The 15189-nt window shown below is 45.9% G+C and overlaps 1 protein-coding gene across 4 annotated transcripts in view; it reads right to left on the bottom strand.

The window, feature by feature from the left end:
- The window catches only part of ARHGEF6 (Rac/Cdc42 guanine nucleotide exchange factor 6), a 65982-nt gene that overhangs the window by 19583 nt on the left and 31210 nt on the right, over positions 1 to 15189 (bottom strand). For all 4 annotated transcript variants that reach the window (XM_019521332.1, XM_019521330.1, XM_019521331.1 and 1 more), the window contains exons 7-14: positions 14426 to 14520; positions 12396 to 12491; positions 10355 to 10477; positions 8504 to 8642; positions 5901 to 5960; positions 3509 to 3655; positions 2153 to 2239; positions 1067 to 1145 (exon numbers count right to left, since the gene is read on the bottom strand). In XM_019521332.1, the coding sequence (XP_019376877.1) occupies positions 1067 to 1145; positions 2153 to 2239; positions 3509 to 3655; positions 5901 to 5960; positions 8504 to 8642; positions 10355 to 10477; positions 12396 to 12491; positions 14426 to 14520 (826 nt within the window). The remainder of the gene's footprint in view (positions 1 to 1066; positions 1146 to 2152; positions 2240 to 3508; positions 3656 to 5900; positions 5961 to 8503; positions 8643 to 10354; positions 10478 to 12395; positions 12492 to 14425; positions 14521 to 15189) is intronic.

A 15189-nucleotide genomic window follows, 5' to 3' on the forward strand; every position in this document is an offset into this window, starting at 1 on the left:
GGCGCTACTTCACGGTCAGGGCGGCTAGGGTCTGGAACCAGCTTCCATGTGAGGTGGTGCAGGCTCCCACCCTGGGGGTTTTTAAGAGGAGGTTGGATGACCACCTTATTGGGGTCATTTGACCCCAGTGCTCTTCCTGCCATGGCAGGGGGTCGGACTAGATGATCTGCTCAGGTCCCTTCTGACCCTAGAAACTATGAAACTCTGGTTTGACCACACCTGGAGTGGTATATTACATTTTGGGCCCTTGGTTACCAGAAAGATATTAGCAAACAGGAAGGAGTTCAGAGAAAAGCAACAGAAAGGATCAGAACCTGGAACAGTGAACCTACGGGAAATTACTGAAAGTGCTAAGCAAGAGCTGATGAACTGATGATGATGGCAGTCTACAAACACCAGTGCTAGAGAGAGAACTGTGAGTGTCACACAAAGCTGGGCTAAGGAAGAATACTTTGGAAAGAGAAAATTTTAGGCTGAACATTAAGAAAAGGTCCCCAGCAGTGAGACATATTAGGCTGTGGGGTGGTCTGTCCAGGGGTCTTGTCTCCAGCACGAGACATTTACAGCTAGACTGGACAAAACACGAAGAAATGTATAGTAAGAAACAACTGTATGTTGGACTGAATTACTCAGGGCTTCTTTCATCCCCGACTTCTGTAACTCCACACACAGAAACATGATGGCTTGAACATGTGTCACAGGTTCTGCATGTAAGTGGTTCTTGATATTTTTAGGGGCTCTCCCAATGCGAGCAGACCTTGGCTGTACCCTCCATGCATCTCTGAAGTAGCCCTAAAGCCTGGTCATTGAAGATTAACCAACAAATAGATTCCTTCCATGCATACCCAGGACAGCAAGACACCCGAAGGGCTTAGACATTGATAATGAAAGCACTGGGAGAAGATACTGGGGTAGCATAAGGACAAGAGTTTAGAGCATCTGAATGTATGCAAGTAATAGCAGTGGGGAACTTACTATGCAGCAGGTGCTGCTTACACTAATGAACTTAATGAAGCATTGCACACCCCCCTTTCCCTCAGCAGGAAATGTAGAAAAATGTATTCACCTGTGATTTCAAAGGCGTGGTCATTCCCTTCGCATTCTTCTAGTTTTGTGAGTGTCATTCCTGTTAATGGCAGTTTTCCCTACAAAAGGGATTGAGAACAATTCAGAGTCTACATGTGTCTCCAAAATCATGTTCTATCAGTCTGGTTGATTCCACCTCTCTCATGAATTGCCATCAATGATCCCTGAAGGCTGATTCAGAAAATAGGAACAGATTCTTCTTAAGTTTTATGGATGTAAATGTCCCTGTCCTTAGCACACCAGACCAAAAGGTCTAGCCCCAAAGGGGACCCCCATGCTAACTTAATACTACCTGGCTCTTTTTACAGGACATGGCACTTTTCCTCACAAAAGCACTTCTACAAAGGAGATAAGTGTCACCAATTTCATTAGCTTCTTAGGGAAGACTACTGCATCCTGCCCATCTTGCTGTAGGAACTGTCCACTTCATCTCATTCTAAATCTCAGTTAAGAAAACAAAACCAATGACAAATCCTTTGTAATCTCTGTTACACTACTCTTGTACATGTCTGCTTTGGGTGTGATATTAGCACAAGATCCTTCCTTTCCTGGGAATTATTTAATGTTTCCAGTAAGTTAAAGGGAATAGGACCCAAACAGAATTACTTCAACCACTTAGAAATGTAGCAAGTGCCAGTACATGCATTGTTTGAGGTATCTCATATAATGGAAATTATTAGAAAGTCCACAGCTAAAAGCTTATTTTAGCCAGGCATTATTGATATGGAGATGGCTAACATCACTGACAGTCAGTTTGAAATTTCTATTTGAGTGCAAAATTCCAGAGCCTGTCAGAATTCACCGCCCATACACTAAAACACTGGCTGAGGATTATCCAAGCATAACAAAGATAGATTTTTTTTTTTAAACTCAAGAGCCTGTACCCTTGTGGAAACTGTTTAATGACTCTGAAGGACAAAAATGTTTGTACTTAGCATGCTGGCATGCACAGTGTGCTAGAGTTCTCTGTTTCCTGGCTGTGGGGTATTAACACCACAACAGAGAGGTTTCAGAAAGCAAGAGGATTGAATCTGATTACAGATGACTTAAAATTAAATAACTTTACCTGATAAATGAACCCACTCATCCGAGGGCTTGCAGATAACATTAGGAGAACATTTGAAAACAACAAGAAATACCGCTCTTCTTTCTCCTGAAGTGAAAAGATGAGAATTTGCTTAAGTCCCACTTAACATTGCATGACACTTTCCTCAGAGGGCTGAGTACGTTGGGCTCAGTACACGTGTAATAGAATTCAGTGGTAATGCTCCTACTGGTTTTTAGGGGACCAGAATCAAGCCTTTTATCTGAAAGCTAATTTTAATTCTTTGGAGGCTGCAAACCCTCACACATGCATCCTCCTAAGCATTAATTTAGATGGCAGTGAAGAATGCCCATCCCATTTTCCGAGTAAATACTCAATCAAAACCAATAAGAGTTGCTTTCATAACATATTTGTCAAATCTGTCAAACCATACACATGCATGATTATATGCAATATAAACATATTGAAGGAGGCTATCAGTTCTTGCTCTCTTATTTAAAAAGCAAGGGTAAAAAAAAAATCTATCCAACTTCCAGTCATTGCAACAGGCATTGCGTGCCTGTGGCTCCAAAATATTAATATACTTGCTTTTCTAAATAATCCAGCAAAAGAATTGCTTCAATGGTTTGGAATGCCTATCACGGTTTATCGCACGGGGCAACCCAAATTATGCTAAAGCACTACAAACTAAAAGTCCTCCCTTGTGCAGAGTTTTGGCTGGGTCAGGTACCATAATGTGTGAGCAGTTCCACCCACAGTCATGGGGCTGCTCATGTAATAAGTAGTAAATGCCTAGTTAGTCTACTGGCAAACTCCTCTCACATGGTAGTGAGAGACGTGTATACAAGGACCACATTTAGTCCTACAATACAGGAATTGCTTTGAACTTTTCCAAATTCAGCCAGCTCTGGAATGGCACTTGCCAGCTATTAAACAGCACACAGCAATTCTGTACACCATATGAAGTTACTTTAACCTTCAGCCTAGGAGCTGAAAGATATAACATTTCAAATACGTGGATTTAAGAAACTTTTGTTTTTCACACTAAGTAATGAAAAACGCTGGTTGTTTAATGATGCTAAAATCTCTGGTTGAACAAGAAAAGCAACTCCTAGAGAGCTTGATCCTACATGGCATTGAGCATTCAAGACTGACTCCAGTGAACAATTAAGCACATGCTTGACTTTAAGTACATGAGGAGCCCAATTGATTTGTGTGATTAAAGCTAAGCAGCTGCATTAGTGCTCTGGTGGACCGAGGCCAGATTACTCTGTATCCTGCACAGTCAAGCCTGAAATGAAGAGATTTTGGGACCTGGGATTTCTTTAAATGTTTCAGCATGCAGCAAAAAGGGCTATTGCCATTTGAAGGGCTTACCTCGCTTCCCCCGCACTGAACCATGACATGGGACATATAGATTACATTTCCCATAGTCTTTATATCCTCTCCTTCCCAGCCCTGAATGGATTCTGAAAGGATCTGCAATTCAAGCTGTTTCCTCTTCCTCAGCTCCTGGCATTGTGACTGCAAAGCCAATATTGCAGAAAAGATTTGGTTAAAAATAGAACAGAAAAACTCTAAAATAAAACCTGTTCTGCCCTAGCTAAGAAAGCTTTCTGGCAATGCTCTTATCAGTTTGTTGGCTATAGTTAAATCATGAACACATCAGAAGAAAAATTTCGCTCTAGCTGTTCAGTTTTTATCCCAGTAGAGAACAGGCCACAACTGGAGAATTCAGCAAGAAGATCAATAGCATTATTCACTTTTGTACAGTTAGGCAAGATTGTCATTAAATTCACACAAGCAAAATGTCTAAAATTTGTTTTATTCTGCTAGGTTTGTAAATTATCAAAGTGCTGTGTCTTTAACAAGGCCCATTCAAAAATGGAACTAGGGAAAAGAAGAGAGGCACCGTGGCATAGGATTTGGATCAAGCCTTGAGTCCTGAAGTCTCTCTTTAGTATTTACACAGACAAATTTCCCTGCAAGTTACTGGGGGTGCTATGAGAGCAAGGACTACTGGTTATTGCCCTAAAAGCTCACTAGGAACTGGATTCAAATTCAGTTGAAGCACAGGAAAAACGCTAGAGTGCCAAACCTCAATTTGGGCCTCCTGCTGGACTGATATCTTATTCAATGGGTGTGTTTATACTACTTAAAACAAGTACTAAATGACTGCACAGTATCAACTGCACAGTCGGGAGCACGTGTAGATGCGCCCAGTTATTACTCTGTTTAGAATTCAGGATTTGGTCCAGTTCTGTACAGGCCGTTCAAACACCATGACACTGTGGCTAGAGAGGAGGCCATTTTGGCTGTACCCCGGGTACATGCCCTGTTTTTAAAGCAGAGCACAGCAGTTTCTTTTTGGGTGGCAAATTTTATTCTAAATGTCCTATGGTTCTGGGTCTCTGGAGCTAGCACATGTAGCGCCTCCTTATATTTGTTGCAGTCTCTGTAAATGAAACCATTGTGCATCACATAGCTCTTCTACTATTTGGAAGCTACAGTTAACATTTGCATTGCTTTCTGAGGTCCATGCTGCATGGTTGGAAGCATCTGCTTTACTGATCCCAGCACCATGAAGTTAAACATGCATGTCTGATGACACAATTTACTTCTTTGACCATCTAATTTCAATTGCACAGTGAACCACCTCAGGCATACAGGAATTACATTATATTGATCAATAAGACCCTGGCCTGAGATACAGGATACTGGACTTGATCAAATACAGAAGCAGCTCAACTATTGATCTCCATCAGCTAGCAGCAGTTCTAAAGATTCATGCCACTTTGCAACTGGTTTAACTGAATATTCCTGAATTATCTACCAGAGTGAATACAAACTGAGATGAGTTTCTAAGTAAACGTAACACCATCTCCCTTTCCTGTTTTCTATGAACTTTCTTCTTCCTCAGCCTTTCAACTGCACCGTTAAGCACTAAAAGTTAACAGCTCCTGTGTTAAGGAAGGAAGCTGGACCACACCTGGAGTGATTATAGCAAAAGGTATTCAGTAGCTGAAGAGAGACAGAACATAACTTTCTTCAGAACTGAGTAATAAACCTTCCCCCTGTTAAACAGTCACTGCATGGAAGGTTTTTTCCCCCCTTCTCTTGTTGCAAAAGGGTTCTAAAGGATATGAGTAATTGAAAACAATTAATCAAAATGTTTGCTACTGCATCTGCAACAAACAGATTATTGTTGATTGCACAGATAAGAGATCCACAGATAGCAGTTTAGTAGCTTCTCTACTCATTGCCATTTTTACAGTGTTATAAATATTGTGAAGTATCAGAGTCTGAGCCAAAGGCCACTGGAAAGACTCCCATTCAAACACGTCTCTCTGTTAGCACTGGCAGAGGAGTCAAATGCAAGCATTTAACCTTTCATAGTTCATTTTAATGAGTAATGTATTGTACCTGAGTTGCTCTTCATATACGTAACTGTATAAAAGTAAAGGAGATGAAAGAAACCCCCCACCCACACATGGCTTCCTTAGGTGGCATGCCACTAAAATAAGAGTTACTTAATATAGTTAAGTTATGATACTGCAGGGATCACAAAGTCTTGAGAGCCACACACAGCCATTGGAACATGCTACCAGATGGGGGCAAGCCAGGCTTGGAACTTAAAATAAAAATCTTCATAACCCATGTTTTCCACTCCAAAAGACCTTTGCACAAGGAGACAAATGTCAGGCTTGACTCACTCTTTGTGAAACGCAGCACAGAAATGGAGCACTCTATTTTGAGAATCGCCACCTACCACAAGAGACTTGAAGGATGTGACTGTTTTCAAAACCTCTTCGTGATCTGGATGCGCCTCCTAGTGAAAGTAGAAATCACCGAGTTAGTCATGAACTGCAGCAGCATTTGGAAGTGCAGAATTCTTCCATTACTGCTGTGATCTAAAAATGACAGAGATTCTCACTGGCTGCACGGAGTTGGGTCGTAATGATTCAACCCAGGACAGAGGCAGCATGGGTCAGGAAGACATGCCATCAAACACAACTGAGTCTAATCTTTATTCTGCTCTTGTTCTGTTCAGCCTAAGGCTATTTAAGCAACCAGAACCCTGTATATGCAACTATATACCCCAGTTTTGTATACCAACGCATGTTACATTGGAATCCAGCACGGGCAGACACAACTATTCTAGGGATGCTATATGATTAAGTGGCTATTAATGCACCTCACCACCAGGTGGTAGTTAATAGCCTATTTGGTGTTAGCAAAATAGCCACTTTGGAATGAACATGGACAGTTAACATCTAAACCACCATAACTTATATCGCTGGAGGTTTTATCCCAGAGTTTTGAAGTCATCCATCCCTCCCAGAAGTGAGCAGCATTGACCATGCTTTAACCCCTGTTGTGTTGCTGTGCAGGAGACCCTGCTGGGCAAAGCCCCACTGCTCAGTGCCCACTCTCCAGAAACCCACACTCGCCCATAACTTCAACCATACATGCTCACTGAAGATGAGTCTTATTTAAAGCCTCACCACCGCATTCACCATATAGAAGTCAGCAAAGACAGCTGACCCACATATGACTGATCCCCACTGCTCTTCTCACTGTGGTTAGGGGACTGGCCACAACAGCTGTGAGAGGGATATGGGTAGCAGATAGCAGAGATTAGGGGAGTATTTCTCTTTTGCTGTCTTTAGCCCAGCCCCCTGTACTAGGAATACCACCCCGTTCGGGTGCTTTGGGATGGTTTTAGGGTGTTTTCCTCCCGTAAACAAACATCCAGGTGCCCACGTAGAGAGCTGAATTTTGGATATTAAGTCTGTATAACATGTGACCTCCCTGGGAGTTAATCTGCCCCCAGAGTCCTGACTAAGACATAGCCCCTTGCCCCTCTACTTCTGACAACACCTGCTGGTTTTTGCTGAGGATGGTTTTCCAAGTGGACTTGCGGGGAATGCAGAGCTAGACAAACACACTGATGCATATCTTAGCGGGCCTTCAGAGCCAGGTGTGGTTTTGGCCTTTCTCAGACGCCAGATTTCACAGTGAGCAGGACCCAGCTTCTACCAGCTCCTATGCTCTGGGCCACATAGAATCACAGACAATGAGGGTGGGAAGGGACCTCAGGAAGTCACATCTAGTCAAACCCCCTGCTCCAAGCAGGACCAGCATCAACTACATCATCCCAGCCAAGGCTTTGTCTAGCTGGGTCTTAAACATCTCTGAGAATGGAGATTCCACCTCTCTGGGCAGCCTCTTCCAATGCTTTACTACCCTCTCCTAGGGAGAAAGTTGTCCTAATATCTAACCTAAATTTCCTTTGCTGCAACTTGATATGTAGGATGCTGCAAAACTGCAGCAAAGCTCCTAGCATTTTATGGACCCACACAGTGCTGCACCACATAGGACAGCAGCAGTGGTGCATAGCTGGCAGAACCCTCCCCACCCCACATGGGGAAGGTCTCCTGAGAAGAGGCCTGCAGCCTGGAGCTGGGATGCTGCAAGGTGCACATGCACCCCCGCAGTCCCTGCCAGCAAGCAGCGCAAGTGGGAGAAGTCAGATATAGCCTTGGATGTGATACTGGGAGCAGTGACCCCTGGTGGCCATGAGTAACAACTACAATCAAAGCATCCTTTCTTCACCATCTAGGATGCGAGAGAGGGACCCAGGGAAGGCAACTATTAACCTCAGGACTAGCCCCCTCAAAGCAGGGTGATGAAAAAGCTGCTGCCCTCCCCTGCAGGCTTGTGGGAAGCTGCCACCCTCCTTGCCACAGCATCCTCCCTCTGTTGCAAGGTCTTGCAGGAAGCAGGAGGCAGCTGGAGGGGGGCACTTCAGCTGTCTGAGGGGAAGGAACAGCTGATGTATTAAATCTCCACTTGGGCTACAGAGCAGGGGCTGTGATCTAGACTGCTCTTGCCTCACATCTGAAGTACATCAAAAGCAGAATCGTTAAATCATGCACTGCAAATTAACCTGGGCTCTATCTCTCTCCCCACTCCCTGCCATACTCTTACACAGAAACTTCTGGCCTGGACTCACAGGTCCCTGTGCTCCAGCTGGCTGCCCAGCTGGAGATGCATGTTACAACCCGAGCTCAGCTGCAACTCAGGCTGCAACCCAACTTTGCACCAAGGACTCAGGCAAGAGTCACTCATGGGCTGGTAGCTCTTCAATGCCTTCCCACCTACGGGGCAGGCAGCTGACACACGGGCATCATAATGATCCCCTAACTCACCAGGGTGCACGACAAAGAATATATGAAGTATTCAGAGACACAGAAATTGGGCTGCCAGTGTCCAGACAGAAGAGGTTCAAGGGCCCAACTATTCTACGTTCCCCGGCCTAGCAGCACAGTTCTGGGTGCACAGGGCCTGGCTGGCCCATGTCTCACATACCTCCATGTGCCGTTCCAGCTCCTGGAGAACGGTAACGTATTTATCCAGCCTCACAAATGGCTTGCTGAGGCTTGTGGTCAAAATCAGAATCCCTGGGTTGGGTGCGCCCTGGTTCTCCATAAACTTCTCCAGTTCATCGCTATAAATAGAGACAACAACAAGCAGCAGACTTCACCAGCCGCTCAGGGCTGTGTGTCACTCACTCCCACGCTCCTGCCACGACTCCGGCTTGCATCTGAGCTGCACTCTGTTCCCACAGAACTCCAGCTTCTCCCAGATCCGCCAGTTGCTGGACACAGGGTGGGCCAGAGACTCAGCCTGGCTTTTGCAACAGAGCTAGGACATAACTCTCTAGCAAGCTCCTGAAGATGACTGTGCCTCAGGAATCTCTGGAGCACTGCGGGTTTGTCTGGGCTGGGCAGGGCAGTTGCAAGGCGGGAAGAAGTAGCCAGCTCCCTGGCTGGTGCACTTGGTTAGCTCTACAGCCTGTTTTGCAGAGGGAGGGATCTAAGGCCTTCAAGAGTGATATGAGCCCTAGAGGCACTGCAGGGAGGCAGTGGAAGTGGTGCCCATGCTGCTTCCCTACTGTGGCTGGCCCCTGTATGAGATACCTGCCATGGAGATATCATCTCTACTACAATAAACGACATCATCGGTACTATGAGTCCTGACTGCCATGGAGAGAGATCCTAGTACTCTCCTCCCTGGTAGGGCCCAGATAACAGCAGGCCCAATAATAAGCAGCAGTATCTGCTCACATGATGTGGCACCTGGGGTCTGTTCTTATGAGCTGCAGTGGGACAGCAAGCCCAGTTGTGCTGCGGCTCTGTCTATCTCTGAGGCCAGCAGCTGGCTGGTGCGCTCTCCTGGAGTTTGGTAAATGGGCCTCTTAATCACCTTGCTGAATAGCACACTGGGGGGAGAAGGAGGTTTCTGTATTTAGAGAACATGCAACGCTTGTGCAGCTTTGGTTTTTAATGCTCTGGGAAGCGCACTTTGAGATGCAATCAGCACGTCGCTAAAATAGTTTTAAAAGGGCTCTGGCTAATGAGGTGAAAGACAGAGTCATTTACAAAAGCCCCAATTTTCATCAGGTTAAATTAAAACCACACTTCAGGAGATGAGCACTTTGCTGGCTTCCCATTACAAACATACCAGGATTACACAGCAGAGCGGAGGGAGCAGCTTTCACGTGAGTGAAGCGGGCAGTCTCCACAGCTCTCCCATGTGCCCTACAGCTACAGCTCGTTCAGGAGACGCACCCTGAAGGAGGCCATTGCCATGATCTCTGCAATACTTTACAGAGCAAGCCGAGCAGTCATTCTGTAGGACAACTGCTCTGTTACAGCAATAGATGCCGTCTTTTCCAAAGCAACTGCTTGTACCTCCCTTCCTACACTACACGCCTGGTCCTGGAAGGTGGTGAGCATTTCAGTTAAATCAATGTAAGGAGATATATCTGGAATCTCACAGGACCGGGACCCTTGTGAGTGAGCGTGTATAGGTGGGTAGACGTCCATAAGATCTGGACAGGGGTTAATGGGGTCTTCTGCACTTGCAGAGGGTTGCCCCACGAAGCCAGCGGAGAGCTCTCATCTCCCTAACTGCTTGACTGACCACTCACCACAATCCCTCCATGAGCGGCTGTCCCTGGGTGGCAGGCAGGGAAGCCAGCCAGAGCCATCCCAGAGTCTCCCCCATCTCCCAGTGTCAGAAGTGTTCCCAGAACCTTCCAAAGACCATGGGCAGCCCTGGACACCATTGCCGAGATCCCAGTTGAGGACTCCCACTGAACTTCAACTTAAATTGGAAAGGGAATGACTTCCTCCCTCATCACAAAATGTTACTCGCCTGTGTTGCGTGAGGACGTTGACAGCAGAAGGGTGGTTAGCACAGTATGTGAGGTACAGAGCTCTGAACTGTGGCATCAAGTGCATAAAACAGCCTCCCACTCTCTGCTGGTTTTCAGGAAGCCTGTAAACATAAACAGGAACGTTTTCAGAGCCTGTTATTTAGAGATGAGGTAACAAGACAGGTCCTCAGACATGACAGAGTAGCAGTGGACTGGCAACGCTGCATCGTAACCTGCAATCAGTGCTGGATGTGGTCCAAACCCAACTTTGCATGGTGCCTGTCCCACCCACACCAAACACACTGGTCCACGGGTGCTGGCTACAACTCAGCAGTTTTGCTGGGATGTTTTAAGCCACCTTAGCTGTGCACATGCTCATTAGCTGAGATGACACTTGCATGTAGCCTTTGGATCGCTTAACTGCACAGCTAAGTGTGGGATCCAGCTCTGCAGTCCTCTTGCCTGGTGCTTTGGAAAGCACATGGCAGCCTGGGACAACAGAGCACCTGATCTGTATGGCTCTTGCACCAGCTCTATGCAGGACTCGAGTAGGAAGTAAGAGAGAGAGGGGGGAAAGGAAAGGAGAGCTGGAGCCCAAAAGGACTCAGTACTTTTTCCAGCTTCCAACTTCTGCCTCCCTCTGTTTGTTGCCTTTTTCCTACTTTTTTCTGTCTTTACCAGTGAGGGAATCCATTCCTCCCAGTTTGAGTCCTGGCTCTGCACCACTCACATCACCTACAGGAGCATTTGGGATGGATGCAAAGGGTGTAGGTTGAGCTTTAAGGCACCCAAGAGAATTGGACATCAAAATCCTACTGGCTTCATGTTGGGATTTGGGCACTGTCTTTCATAGGTCCCCTTGAAAACCCGCAAATATTGTTTTTAGTTTCCCATTTAGTTTTATTTCTCTGCAGCTGGGCAGATACATTGCTATTTCTGTTACCTTTCCTGGCCCCCAAACCACTGACCTTCTCTTGAAGCAAGTTTATGGCACTAGCTTGGAATTGTAGGACTGATAGAGAGCACCAGGGTCACTGGCCCTTGCAATTGCAGGGAGCCATGTCATAGACATGGTCCAAACAGGTCCATAAGAACATCCAGTTGGCCTCTCTTACATATCAGAGCCACAAAACACATCCTAGTTCCTCATACAAGCTGGGGTCTTTCATACAAAAATCAAATGCCTCAAAAATTACCCTGTGTCAAAGGAAGAAAGCAGAAGACACCAAGGGTACTCCAATGCCAAGGTCACTGCAGTGGCAGGGAGTTTGTTAGGTAAAACATACCTAGATAATCCTAGGAACTGGACCATGCCCCATCCTACAGAGGAAGGGAAATTCCCCCTCTGTCCTGCAACAGCCTCTGCCAATCTGACCTGGTGGAAAATTTCTTCCTGACTCCTCGGTGTGATCAGGACCCCCTGCCCAGCCAGGCACCCCGGGAGGTTTCACAGTCCCACCTGGAGCACCAGGACACCAAGTCAATCACTGATGCTTCCGAGGAAAGTGGAGGGAAAAATAACAGAAGTTAAGTTGTGTTCAAGGGGGTCAAAAAATTATTTCCTGGTCCCTCCAGGCAGCCAGTAGAAGCCCTGAAGTGTGAACCAATTAATTAACTGCAAGCTCAGCAAACACTGTAGTTAAACTGGGAGTTCAAGAGGAAGAAGGATGAATGAGAGAAGGAAACAGATCCCAGAAAGGATTGTCACAATGGCCCAGCCTGACCTCGTTCGTACAGACAAATGCTAGACTCTTCTGCAAGCTGAACTAGAGCACGCCCTCAGAAGGGGACCAAATTCCCCACAAGATAGCAAGCTTTCCACTCCTCCCCCTGCTGCCAAAGACTACCCCGAGGCTCAGCCTCCCACAGCTACTAGGAAGCCACATTTCACTTTGAGATCCTGCCTGCACCATCAGCAAAAGCGAGATGCCACCTTCCTCAGATGCGAGTAGTCCACACAGCAATCACGCAGTAAGAAAAAAGTTAGTAAAGAGGCAAGTTAATGATTTATCACCCTCCATTGCAACAGTGGAAGCTTACTTTGCACATTCTTCCAAGGCTTGATTCAGTGTTTGCTGAAACGTGCAGATCTCCTCAACATTTCCCAGTAAGGATGCGGTATCTGCAGCACTGAGCCTGAAAGAATTAAGATAATGAAGAATGCTAGTGAGGTGCTTCACCACCATTCATAACAAATGGTGCTGTCTCTGTAAAACAAGCTCTGCAAATAACCTTTTCAGGGGTGCAGACAATCTAAAGTATTGGTTCCAACAGGCAAACTCATTAACGTAATGAAGTACAAAAATTCACAGTTTGCAAATCCAATTAAAACATCCCAGAGAAAACATTTGCTCGCAGGAATTATCCCAAATTGGATTTTAATCACTTAATCACATGAATCATCTCAGATTGCTAAATTGTCCTAAATGACAGGATTCCTTCTGGGGGTAGGGAGGAGGCCGGCGCAGCTATGTGCTCTGAACTGTAGCAGGCTTGCCCTGGGTTGTAGCTCTCCTTGCAGAAGCAGAGCCAGAGATGGCAGCCTCTTCAGGGGATGGACTGTCTTTTAATACATGCATACCAGGCATGGCACAAACAGGACCTGACTTCAGTATGGCCACTGGAACCTGCTGTGCTACTAACAACAGTCAAATGTAAGTACCCTTGGTCTTCTGCCAGTCTTCGCCCCTTCATCACCTTTGCTCCCTCACTCGTTTCAGCCTCATTCCTCTTGGTACCCTTTACAGTCCTGCAAGCATATCAGACTACTTGCCACATTTGATACAACATGAGAATAATGTGAGAAAAATCTCACTCAGGGCTGCCTGCCTGGACTCTGGGATAAGAATGACACCATCAAAAGCCATGGGGTATCATGGAGGTACCATGGCTTTTCAAGGGAGATCAGCCATGGCATCCCAGGACCTGGTCACAGCCAAATACATCATCTCAGATTCTTCTAAAGGTTTGAGGAAGTCAGGCTGCTGTGGGGAAGTTTAGGAGATACTTGAGGAAAAAAAAGAGGAAATCCTCTCTCACAAAGGGCTTGAGATTCTGCCCTCAAAACTCTCCGAACTGGAAAAAAAGGAAGTCTAAGCAGTTGACCTCGGTGCTTGTGACCCACTGGGATTTCACCATCTTTCTCACACTACAGGCCAGCAGTGATCCACTACCTCCTTGTTCACAACTGCACAACCTCACCAGAGGAGGCAGGACGGAGGTACTCCGCTAAGTGGAATTATCCAAGCTTTTGTGCTGATTTCAATGTTGCTCTCTGGAACAGACGACTGCAAAACCAAGGCAGGAAGCATAAGATCAAGCGAACGGTGCTGGAGCACAAGAAGTCTATTGATGTGCAGACAGCATAGAGCTATCTGTGTGTACCACTGTTTGGACAAGCCACAAACAAAGGCTTTTCAAAATCCTAAGAGTGTGCCTTCAAACTTATCGACTCTGAACTTTATTCCCCATCAGCTCTTCCTAGGATGAAAACCTACTGGCTTACTTCTGCAGCTGACAAGGACCTTCCAGACTTCTCTTTGGCTGCACATGACTGCAGAGTATTGTTTCAGGTAAAACAAGAAAATACTTCAAGCAAATCACCGTAGAGATGTTGGGTCGGTCTTTTCTAGCTCACAAGTTCAGAATCAGCAAAAGCCAAGCCAACCACGGTTAATGCATTTCTTAGATTGTAGCCTGGTGAGGAGATCATGTCTGGGGAAGAGATGACTAGGAGTTCCCAGCTGATGGTGAAAAGCCAAAAGAAGGAGCATTGAAAGGGAATAAATGAGCATGAAGCATTCTATAGCTGAGTTTCTGGATTGGTTAAAACAGAGATTGTGCCCAAGCTAGAACCCTTCGTCATCACGGGTCTGAACAAAAATTTGGGGAAAATGAAAGGGCAGGATCTGCCAGAAGCTTGGTTCTCCTGAGCACACAGAGAACTTATGAAATGTTGCACAAAGACTTCTAAAGAGCTGAAACTATCCCTACGTGTTCACAAGTGAAAACGTAACAAAGTGTGTTAAAAGTTCCAGTGTTCGGTCCCTGTAGCTGGACTTGGACCTTACTTGTCATAGGACTGGAGGGGTCTCAAGTATGTTCCAAGAAGTGACTGGAGCTCCTTAGCATAGTCTCGTTCTGTTTCCAGGATATTTTGCAAGACCTAGAGAGAAACAGAAAATTGAGCCGATCTGAGCATTGGCAACTAGCCACGTGAATACAAAGTCAGCTTCCAGCGGCAGAGAAACCTGGAAACAGATTTTAAACTCACCTCTAACTTCTTCATGTCTTAAGACCATGCTAAATTCAAAACCGAGAATGTGCAATGCAGGCATGTGGATTCAAAATAGGGACTTAATCTTGCAAATCTGGAGTGTCTTTAGGAAAGCTGTAACAATAAGCCTGTAAGGACAGTTGCTTTTCAAGTGTTCTTCTGTGCTGCTGGCATATCATGTAAAGGCACATTTAAGTCAGGTACATGTCCCCACTTAGGGGCAGATTTCCTACTTCATTGGCTATCTGCACATGTATGTACATTCCTGTTACGGGTAGGCTGTCACAGTAACAACATACAAGTCAGATATCTGCATATGCTTATGAGCACAACAGCTTAACTGCAGCAGCAGGCAGGACCCCGCTGGCTTCAGCACTGTTGCAGCCCAAAGAACGCTTCAGTGCCCACTTCATGGAGCAGCGGTGAACATGCTCTGGTCCTGCCTCCTGTAGCAGCAGTGTACCCAGACCTGTTGCAGCCTCCCCTTTGTCAGGAAGCAGGAGGCATCACGCTGCAGACCAAGGGTCAGTGACAAACAAGACTATTTCTATTCTAGCC

The sequence above is a fragment of the Gavialis gangeticus genome, unplaced genomic scaffold, assembly GCF_001723915.1.
Source record: "Gavialis gangeticus isolate Ggan-Ray unplaced genomic scaffold, GavGan_comp1, whole genome shotgun sequence".
Taxonomy (NCBI): Eukaryota; Metazoa; Chordata; order Crocodylia; family Gavialidae; genus Gavialis; species Gavialis gangeticus.